The sequence below is a fragment of the Semicossyphus pulcher genome, unplaced genomic scaffold (genome assembly GCF_022749685.1).
Source record: "Semicossyphus pulcher isolate SPU_LCO1_2020_fin unplaced genomic scaffold, fSemPul1.0.p SCAF_6, whole genome shotgun sequence".
NCBI classification, from domain to species: Eukaryota; Metazoa; Chordata; class Actinopteri; order Labriformes; family Labridae; genus Semicossyphus; species Semicossyphus pulcher.
The window spans coordinates 23,383,917-23,395,749 of NW_027211737.1; the positions used below are offsets into that span (position 1 = coordinate 23,383,917).

Below are 11,833 nucleotides of genomic sequence, written 5' to 3' on the forward strand. Positions count from 1 at the left end.
GAAGCTTCATGTCAGATGACAACACATCGCTGTTATCTCTTCTCGAAACTACTTTTAGGAAATAGTAAAGGTTGTAAATCAAATCTAGTGTATAATTTAACTGTATTTTGGCACTGAGTGTTTCGTAAGATGGAGACCTTGTTGACAATGCTACTGTAGCCGAGCTTGTACTACTTCCTCATTGAAACACTGAAAACAAACAGTAGCAAAGCAAGCTCCTGAGCAGCTAAAGAAGATGCCAGCTCGTAACGTTGTGTCCAACGGGATCCCGAACAGCAAAGTGAGGTACTCCAAGTTAGCCAGTGATGATGACGGATACATTGATTTACAGGTAAGAGGGGTAACCCACAATGAGGTCATTACAACTATGCATTGGGTGAAATTTTATCAAAATTAGGTGTTGGATGAAGAGAAGGTCTTCAGTTTAGTCTGGGGACTAAATTAAATCAGTGCTTCTTAGGTATTGTAGTGTAATACATATCTTGTATAATATTTCTTGAATATCATATATATATATATATATATATATACACATACATAATGATTGCCTTTTTGTTATTATAACCTGGAGATTGTAGTTTACCCAATTCTAAAAGCTTTACAACAGGAATTCTGCACTCTTTCAAACTCCATGACCAGTTTTTTGATGGTGTGAATGAAAAGTTGTTTAAAAGCCCAAGATGAGATAACCCTTATGACCTCATCAAGGTTTTCTCAAACAAATAAATAAATATTCTCAAGAGTCACATTACAGACAGGATTTTACAACTTGAATAACACTCCACATGTCTAGTATATTGTCATGGGATTACTCTTTAAGCTACATCAATAACTAGGAATGCAGTGCAATGCAAAATCAACACATTTACATCAGTTCCACAAAGTAACATTATAGTGTCACGGCTGACAATCAACGTCCTTGTTATGAACTCTCACTCTTCCAAGAAGTACATTATGAGCCAGACTAATTTGTCGGTCCAATTCAATACATGAGTGGAAAAACAAGCATTGCAATAGACAGCCTGCTGTGACAAAGAAAAGGGTTTCTAATTAAATATTTCTCCTCCTCTGCAGTTCAAAAGGCCCCCACCCAAAGTCCCATACAAAGCCATAGCACTAGCTACAGTCCTCTTCCTAATCGGCTCTCTGTTAATCATCATCGGCGCCCTTCTCCTGGCTGGATACTTCGGAGTCACTGTGAGTTTTTACACTGTTTTTCCCATATGAAGAATATATTTAGCTCATAAAAATTGATGTCTTACTGATATGTTTTCTCTTTCTCAGCACTCAGACCGAACAGTGCCTGTCCTTATCATTGGGATCCTGGTCTTCCTGCCTGGAGTTTACCACTTGCGGATAGCTTACTATGCATCAAAGGGCTACCGCGGCTACTCCTATGACGATATCCCAGACTTTGATGACTGACAGCCGCAGTCTTCCTGTACTTACATTAACTCAAAATGATCTTCTTGTTTCAATTTACAGGCACTGATATCTTAAAAACAATATGGTTAAATAGATTCTGTGAATTACCTTTATCTAAATCTGAAAGGTTTTTATATTATGTCATAGGGTTTCAGTTAATACCTTGGTAGTTGATGCTTGCCTGCTGTTATGAAGCCAAATAAGTATCAGACATTATTTGATTTGTATATTTGTTGTTAGCTTGATAAATTAATTAAACTTTTATTTCATTTGTCTCAATTGTGTCTAGAATGTTTTTTTCCTTGTTCAGATAATCTCCACCTTATGAGAGGTCATATATTGTTTGGCAGATATAAGGTATTTAAAAAAAGGCTATTATAAGTTTGTCCACAATTTGATCAATACACGGCTTAACACTGCTTGCATTTACCCTACAGTTAATTCTGCCTTACTGTTCAGTCGTTCTTTCTTGGAGGATTTTATGTGATTAATTCCAATCCTTTGATCTCCATATGGCGCACCTTACTGCGAGAGTAAACGTTGTCAAACAGTGAGGCACTCACGCAATTAAGATGTGACATCATGTTAACCTGTGTCAAAAAGCTTTCCTCCTCTAATCTGTGACATCAGCTCATTGATTTCCACATAATTTGAAAGTCTACTAGTGAAAGGCACTAGTCTTTTTTTAGGATACTATCACATGTGAAACCCTGGCAGTAAAGGTTCTCTTGCTCTGAAACTAGCTGTTTAAGTGGATATTTTCAGAGACAATTGCTTGTGTTAACTTTGTTTCTCACCACCAAATGTGTCCGCTCGATCAGACACCATCCACAAACTACCGTGTATTATTCAGATCAAATCAAACAACCTGTCAGCACAGAAACTTTTTTTCCCTGATGGTTGCCTGCCCTTTCCTGCTCCTGGAGTCTAAATTTTTTATTGCCTTAGCAATTTACAACCAAACAATTCAACATTATTTATAAATTCGTAATATGTGCTCTTTGATAACCTTTTATTTTTTATTATTAATTATTGCTTCAAAGGCAGGTAATATCATGCCTTATCACATAAGCATTAAGAAGTGCTGCAACTGTAGAGCAGACGCATAAAAAGACACATACACAGATACAATAATCATATAATATTCAAGGGGCATTCTAGTAATTAAAAAACGTTTATCGATTGTTGAGATCATATCATTTTATAGCTTTGCCAATTTACGATAAGTCATGAAGGCAAAATAATTGCAAACTAGTTATCAGTCTTTGTAAAACTGTATGTTGTATGTAGCAATAAACAAGGTCCTGCCATTCATTTTTTATTAATTTATTTTTTGTACTGATAAACACTAACACCCCCTTGTGGTCATGCCAAACAGTCATTGGGTCATGCAGACCGTTTCGCTCTGGATTGGCTGTTTTAAACTGTAACAAGACGGAGCGATCAGAGCCATTTATATGCCCCCCACTCCAACCGACCACCCCCCCATCAGTTCATATATGTCAGTAAATTTACCCATCTCTAAGTCACTTTCAGCTCTTTTGGAGGACAGCAAAGAATATTTTTGAGGTAAGAATATAAAAATGTAAGTAAAGTAAAAGTAAGGTACAAAAAACAAAAACCAACTCTCTTTCAATCTCTTGTTTTTAACACAGGTGATACATAATTAGTTAATAACTGTCATTATATCACTTTTTGGAGGGTCATCCAAATTACTCAGAACGTAAAACATAAAAAATGTCTATTTCTGTAATTTAACGTAAGAATAACTAAGAAGTACCCCCCAAGAACGACAAAGTGAAGAATGTATGGCTATGAATCAGCTTTTGAATTAAGCTAGCATTAGCATCATGTTATCCAGACCTAATTTTAATAAAAATAACATTTAAGTTAACAAAATAACAAAGCTTATTCAACAGCTATATTAGGCCTGTGGTAATGAATTTAGATAGATGAAAAAAAGGTTTTTGAGGAGAATTTACCGCTGGCTCTTACAGGCTTAAGCTTTAGCCAACAGAAAGCTAAATAGCGTTAGCTTAAAGAGTGCATGGCAGTGTTATGTATGTTGTTTTTAATGGCCGATTAATTAGGTATGCATTTAATGAGAAATTTTAAATAAGCTTCTCTTCTTACACATTTTTAAAAAGTATTATTGTTAGTATACTTTAAAAATATTGGTTCAGCAGAAGGCGACCTATTTCCCCTTTTGCCAGTTTGTTCCAATATATTGTTATCAAACCATTATACACCATTTGACACCCAGGGGAAAAATACATTTAGACATGCCCCCGTCAAACATAATTTATTTTTGTTGAACACTGCTGCATACTGTATCAATTGGCTGTATGTAGAATTGATTCTTTAAGGTGTGCTTTTGCCTTTTGTTGTGATCCTCAAATCTTTCCCACGAAAAGGCGCTTTTGTTTGAGGCGCTAAAGTACCAGCAGCATCAAGCAACACAGAAACAGGCGGCAGATTAACGGAAGTTGATTATTTGACCTTCAAAGTAAGAGTTATTTTTAAGGGATTCCCTTCGTATGACCTATTCACCGTATACCCAAACGTGACTAAGTACACTATTAATTGCATTGACTTTTCTTACTTAAAAAACACATGACTCTAGATATAAAATTTGTATTGTGTATTTTAAATGGTCATCCTTGGAAAAGCATAGGTGTTACTAAAAACATTATGACAGGTCTGCTCTGAATGAGCTAAACCAGGACCCTGAAACTGGAGCAGCTGAATGTAATTTAGCCATTGTGCACTTTTAACTTTTCTAAATGCCTTTTATTAAAATTGCCTGTATTTATATATTTGTTAGTCATGTCATCATAATTCCCCTGTGACCCTGAACAGGATAAGCGGTATAGATAATGGATGGGATGGATGGATGTCATCATAATTCATGTAATCAATAGAAAAAGTTAATAAATAATATCCATAAAAAATTCACAGAGCCTGTTGACATCTTTAATCAAAATGTTTTTCCAATCCATCAGTCAAAAATGTAAAGATGCTACATGCAAAATTATATAAAACAAAGAAAACCTGTACACTTTTACATTTGAGAAGCAGAAGCAAATATGTATTCTTGACAAAAATCAGAAATTATTGAAGGATTTCCAGTAAATTTTCCTGGCCAAACCTGACCTTTAGCAATGGACCTCTATTCCCCTCCTGAGCCTATGCTGTTTGTTTTCCAGGGCTCTATTTTGAAATGTAAAACCGGAAGTGTTGTACTTGAATTCTGTGCATATTGACAGTAGTAGAATCAGCGCCTGTAGTAGGAGGAGGAGGGAATGATAATATGGGAGGAGGGACACGGAGAGAGTATCAACAGCAGGGCTTGAACCAAACGTGCAGTGTGCTCTCTTTCGGATGAAACTTGCGCCTGTTTGATGATAAATGAACACTGCGTCGACCGAGAGCTTTTTCTACATTTTTATGAAGTTAATTATAAACTCTCACTTATGATTGAAGGTACTTTGAGCAAGTTTGGACACAAACCGTTTCGGACATAACAGCCAAGGCGTGCAAAGTTTAAATGGACTTCAAATGGGCAGATATCGGACTCGTGAAGGTGGCCTGGGTTAATGGATTTTATTGAGTTTTTTGAACAAGTCTGATAAGCATGGATGTCGAGGATTAATTTTATTTTCCTTTGATCCACACAGGGTCTGTGGAAAAAAATGTGACCACCTGCTTTTCATCCAAGTCTTTTTCCTTTTTATTTTGAAAGTCATCTTTTTTTTATATCTCATTTTTCCCTGAAAAGAAGATAAGGGGCGGCTACAGTTTGATCTGCAACTCCAGTTTAAAAGAAGAGCATCAATGGATTGAAAGATTGGACTCTGAGCTTCAAGTGAAAAAGTGCCTCAAGCAAGGTAAGGAGCAGTGCAGACAGAGCATAAAGCATTCCCTATTGGACCTATATTTTTATATGACATTAGTGTAGTTTCTCGGCAAAATGCACTGCAGTAGTGCCATGGTACACTGCGATATGGCGCCTTTGTTTATGTTTAGTGTGTCATGTTCATCTCTTGTAATCTGAAGCATTTATTTTTCTTAAACCGTAGTGAATAGGTTTAACACGCTGCAATGGCCCAGAAGGGAACCCTGTACTGGGATTAAAATAGTGAGAACAATAGTCAGTCTTAATATTTAGGTTTTATTTATTAATTTTATTTTCTCATCATTCAGGGCTCCATCCCCTGAGCTGGTATCAGACTCACTGAGTCAGACAAAAGATGCACCTGTTTTCCTTTTTTCAACAGGAGGTCTGTATGTTGATATGGGGGACTGAGCATTAAATTCACTGCAGGGGTGCAGAGATAAAGAGCTTGTGGCTCAGGGTCTGTTTAAACTGTATCAGACTGTGTTTTTGACTGCTGCTCCGCATGGTGCAAAGTGCTGGACAGAACTTAATTTGAGCTATTTTGGAGAGAGCACTGCAGCCGTGTTGTGCTTTTTTTACATGATATACTCCTCCATGCAATAGCTTTCCTTTCCTTCCTTTGTTTTTGTTGTGCCTCTTAATACTGATTGGTGAAATGAGGTGCACAGAGGCAAACATCACTCCTGATGCCTGTAATCCCTTGTGTGGGGCTGTAGGACTGTAAAGGGACACTGTTTACTTTCATAAATTTAAGCTTCCTTCGTTAATCAGCTTGTCGGTTATAGTCGCCTTTGACATTTAAAAAAAAAAGATGTTAATGTGTTATTTCCTCACATTACACCATAGAATAAACATACACTTCCAGTCTGGTTCTTATGGCCATCACTAAATCAGTTTCTGAATCTGCTCTTGAATTATTTACGTGGTGACAGCTACGTTCAAGAAGCAGATTTGCATTTTCCTTCCAGTTTAACAGTCTGTGAATGTCAGATACCAGCTCAGGTTTCATTTTACACCCTGATTTCCAACATATTACAACATTTAGCAGGCCTTGACACTTCATCAGTATCCCGCAACATTCAAAACACCGTGTGGAGAACGGTAGCCTGTAGGCAGATTGTCAAGCAGGAGGAAATTGATTGTATTGAGCAACAAATTATTCATGACTTGAAAGTGGTTACTCCAAATTGCTGTGTTATTAGAGTTTAACATGGTGTCAGTAATCCTTGACAGAAAATGCAGGTTTGGGACACTGTGTTGAAGCTTATAGGGAACCAAAATATATTAAAATTGTACATAAACAAATTAAACAGAGCCAGAGGAAATTAGAGAAAGTGGCCAATCAAGTTTAAGGGCCATGTGGTGTACCATAAATGGTCACTGTTGTATTATTTATGTCTTATTAGTGCAGTGGCCTGTCTGAAAGAGCCGAGTACAATTGAGCAGAAACAGTTGGTCCCTAAGTGAAGAAATGAGAACCATATAACTTAAAGGCGCAGTTCGCCCCTGGACAAAGCCACTGTCAGTCAAAGCTGGTGTTCTCTGTAATTAATAGATCAATAATATCTGAAATTGGCGCTCGTGGTTTCACCCATTCTACATTCCTACAATACCCAGCGTGCATTGCGCCCCTCCCTCTGAAAGGAACGGCCCTGGCGAGAGACACTGGATCCAAATTGCATTTTTTTCCTACCATAATGGCATTAGCGCCCCATAATAGCATGATAGGACTGAGGTTGAAAATTGACGAACTGGCCCTTTAAGTATAAATATTAAGGGTTTGTTAAGGATGCAGAATAACATCTCTCACTGATGTAGACTAAATATAGTGCCATGCTTTACTTCGATACCTTTTGGCCTTTGACCTTCAGTCGATCTCACTCTCGGGTTAGGGTTAGGATGTCGTGTCTTGAAAGTAGCTTTATGAGACTGACCCGCTCCTGAGAGCCGGGCCATGGAAGGACAAGAGACTCTGGACTTACAACAAGGGTGTTAGCTGCTTTCCTTTCACAAGACTTATGTCAGACTCCCCAGAGATTAAATCAGTCCCTGTGTTGCATCGTAAAAATAGCACTGTCCAAGTTTCTCTGTGTGAGAATTTAAAACATTCAACCATTGAGTCAATATTGTTAAACCCAGAGCACCATGTGTTACTGTATGCTACCATCCAATCACAGTGTTAATCCATATACAGTAGGCTTTCCCTGTCACGAGACCAGGGCTCCGCTCCCGTGCCCAGCGTGTGCCCAAGCAGCTCATTTCCTTTGGTTAAAGTAAATGTCAATACGGACACTAAATTGGGTTGCATTGCCAGGGCCAAAATCTATGAATTGATCGCTGAATTGTGCAACCAGTCAAGGTTGAATTGATAGTAGTAACTGTAACTGACATGCACCATTTATGCAGATCTTTGCCGTGCTCAGTGGCGTTATGTTTTCTGCCTCTGTGTGAGGTCGCTCTGTGACCCGTGAAAGTTTGTGCAAAGGTAACACCTGTAGTTCCTGCCACAGGCTGTTTTGCACCGAGACTCCGGCCTCTGTCAGGATTAACAAGGATTACCAAGAGAGTAATGCTACTTCTTATCAGCCTGTATCTGTCGCTAGCATCACTTTGGGTGCTGCTTAGGTACTGAGGGATAACAAACACACTCTCTCACACTTAAGGTCAAAAGTGCACAGTAACCCAAAATGAAGTGCACTTTAACTTTTGTATCTTTAGTGCATGCATGATCGTTTATGTATAGTGTGATTCAGAGGAGATGCGTATCGAGAGCTTTACTTACTTTAAAATAATAACACATGCATCCATCTCACTGCTGATTCTATAATAATAATAATAATCACCTTTTTTGCTAATTAAATGATGAAATTTGAATTCTCCGGGGGGTAATAGAGACTTCCTCTTTGCGGTAATGATGGTTTAACTTCCAGTTATTCTGATGAAATTTGTACCAACATTGTCTGCATTAGTCACGTCATTGTTTGGCAGCGGAGATGTGAAAAGTAGCTTCTTAATCAAAAGTGTATTAATGATCTGTTACAGAGGATCACTGATGCACTAGCTTCATTAAACTGAGTCACCTGTTGCCCGTGATCACTCCAATCAATCAAAGGAACCAGCTGTGTTATGTCCACTAACATTATGGACTTCCACATTAATCAGAGTTTTTGTAGTGATTTGATTCACCAGTGATTGATGACTACACGGCCTGATAAGAGTGTGTCCTTGATTCGCCTCGCCAATTTCAACCCTAATTTGATTACACTATTAACACTCGGAGCAGAAGGGCAGGATTAGTCTGGGGTGTTACAAACGTACAGTCCAGAAGGCTAAGTCATGACTGCTTCGAAAGCAATTTGTGTCATTGAAATCCAGCGAAACGTTGGAGCAGTCAGCACGAGTTGTCTTATGCTGAGGCAAGAATTTACTGCGTGATTTTCTACTTATCCGTGATAACCTTTTTCTGAACTCATGATGTGAAGGCTTCCTTATTTAATCTTGTTGGGGGTTTTAATGTCGTTTTTGAGTGCTGAGCTCCTCTGTCACTTTTGCTTCATCTCAATAACCTAATTTTCCATATTTAACTTCAACTGTAACTTCAGTTCTGCTTATTTGACTGGTAATGTCCGTCTTCTTTACGCTACCTAATTGTGATGGAACGTCACTGACTCTTTGCGGCTTGCAAACCGTTAAAACTTTCCCTCAGATACCCCTGTGAGGAGATTATGTGTAGGAGTAAACCCCTCTCACATGCATAAGTATGTGTGATGCATGCCCTCAAAGCAGAATGGCAGCTGTAATCCACAGTTATTTCCTTTGTGATGTAAAGCATGATAGCTTGCAGTGATACAGGTGTTATTGTTAGATTGCAGTCTAAAGAAAAGGTGCTGTTGTCCATGTTCTGACTTTAACAACTTCTCGAAGCCCTCTCTGTGTACACGTCAATTAAATAGCCCCCTGCTCTGCTCTGCTGCCTGAGGAAATAACCTGCTTGTCTTCTGTCTTCCCCTGCACCTGCGTACATAACCCCCCTCCAGGTTTCCTCTGTAATAAGTCACCTCAGTGTGTCTCTGTGGATGTTCCCACTAGCCAGTTATATATATCTAATGTGGTTCGGAAGCACTGCCTAGCAGGCAGGAGCAAAGACAGAATTTGTTATGTCTTGAGGTTGTCAAAAGTTACTTGAGGTCTAGATATGAGGCAGAATTTCAGATATATGTAGGATGTGCTCATTACTGCCTAGTCGTTGAAAAGACTGCGAGGATGACAGCTCAATGATGCAGGGATGTGCAATCATTTCCACCACAAGCAGGAGGTGACATTAAAATGATTAGACTGAAAACTTCATTTGTTGAATCCTTTTTAAGAGACAGTCTTGTTTATTCCGACTCCCCTACTGAGCGAATAATGTTTGCTCAGTAGGAGTAATCCTTCCCTCATTACTAACACTGCACTGAAATGATTCTGTCAGGCAGAAATCTCTAACCTCAGCCGTAGTTTGTGCCCCACATCCCTCCCCCTCTTCATCAGCTTTGACTGTAAACCCCGCTTTCTTTTCTTGTGTTTGTCCCGCTCCTCTTCTCTGCTTTTGTAAAGGTGCTGCAGAAAAGTTATTGCCCTGTGTCGGTCAGATGCAGAGAGATAAATGCATGGTCTATTCTGAGCTGTTTGTTTACTGTAGTGCAAACATGATGCTAAGAAACCATCATGTGTGTCTTGTGTTACCCTGCTGTTCTGCAGGGCATCAGCGGCTACATTAGCAGCTAACGCCTACCTACTTTCTAAGAATAGCGTCCGTCCTTCTCGTATTACTTTAAACGAACTTAGAGTAATAAGCTAGTATTAAGGGTACTGAGTGGAGTGACTCAAGGCGAGGGGGCGAGCGCTTACATTATGTTTGAAGGGCAACAACTTAAACTTGTGCCTCCAATCCAATTTGAGGTGGAGGGCGTCTTGATCTGCAGCTGTTGTCATTGTTCAGACTGCGAGGTGGAGTTTGTCTGTGCTGCTTCGCTTGCTTGTGTTGTCTGTGCGATTATTTGTCAGGTGAGCTGCACTTGCTGCTGCTGGAAACTTGTTGTGTACTCGATGGAGCGTCGATTTCAGATTAAATTAAGAGTCTATTTATGGTAGTGAGGTTCCTTTTTTAAGCGCTGCTAATAGGATAACATCTGGAGTCAGGGACACACCGACTTCAATGTGGCTCGTGTCACCTGTCTATTGCTGTTGGCCTATTTAGCTCGAGACCTTCTGGATGAGCTGGACCAATCACAAGCATCAGGTTAATCTGTACATACACTTAGAGGTCTTCCCTTTGGACACACACACACACACACGCACAAGCACAGACTTTGGCCAATGCAGGCAAACCTCAACAGGATGCACTTGACTCGTGCTCTACTGTTACTTGTTGGAATAGCTTATTTGCGTTAATCCAGCCACAGCTCAGACATGCAATTTTCCAGAGGATTTAGTGTTTTCAAAGAATACAGTTATTTATTAACCAAGAAGCATCTGGATTGCAGTGTAGTTGTTGGATTATGAGATGATGTTAACTTGAGGGATTACATTTGTCTGAGGGAGGATGTGAGGGCTGTCCTCGCCCAGCGGTGAAAACTGTGAATGGTGCAGCAGTAGTAGCGCTCTGCTGATGGGATGTGCGGTCTTCTCTTTCAGGTCGGGAGATGTGTGAAGGAGTGTGACGGACGGCCATGGGACTGGAGAGACGGTGGCTCCAGGCTGTCACCACTGCTGTAGCCATCTGTCTGCTGAGTGAGTATGCTAATGCAAATATGGATCCACGGCATGCATTAACAACACATCTCCATAACTCATTTATCCTTGTAGAGTTTTTCTGAAATGGTTCGCCAAAGCTTTTAATACTGTTAACAAACTCACTCTGGAAACAGTCACATTTCCTTAAATTGAATAAGTCTTCCGAAGCAGCTGTGACTCTCATCTTCTGAGCGTTTATTACATAACAATGCGAGACAGACACCAAAACAAATACTCTTCTAATAACAGTCTCGCATTTGTAACACTGACATCGACATTTCCTCTCAGCTCGTGTAAGTAGGACTTACAGTACATGCAGATTAATCGGGATGACAATCTGCTTTGTTGGATCAAATTTACAGGATCCTGCTGATATTGCTTTGCAATATGTCACTGTGTGTCTTTAAGCTTTGAAGACTTAGTTTGAATCCCAGTATTTATAAAGTAATTGTTCATTAAACTGCATGTTAGCTTTGGATTATGAGTTGGCAAACAGGCTTTATACACTATATACTTTGTATAAATTTTGGTTGATGAGTTAAAAAGGAATCCAGATTTACGAGTGTGCGGGCGCTGCCTGCAAGCGTGAAGAAGGGTGCAAGATGTCTGCTTTGTGGCAGTTTTTGGCCACTACAATAAGAGTACGTATGATATCAATTCCACTATAGGGGAGACTTAGGGTGGAAAAAAACATGCCTAATATATCGGTATCGAATCGGCAAAAAGGGTTGGAAA

The 11,833-nt window shown here is 39.4% G+C and overlaps 1 protein-coding gene across 1 annotated transcript; it reads left to right on the forward strand.

Annotated features, from left to right (window-relative positions):
- Positions 1-1,704, forward strand: tmem230b (transmembrane protein 230b). Its single transcript, XM_069683390.1, has 3 exons — positions 1-331; positions 1,075-1,197; positions 1,285-1,704. The coding sequence occupies exons 1-3, from the start codon at positions 236-238 to the stop codon at positions 1,423-1,425; spliced, it is 360 nt and encodes a 119-aa protein (XP_069539491.1). The 5' UTR covers positions 1-235; the 3' UTR covers positions 1,426-1,704.
- The last annotated feature ends 10,129 nt before the right edge of the window (positions 1,705-11,833 follow it).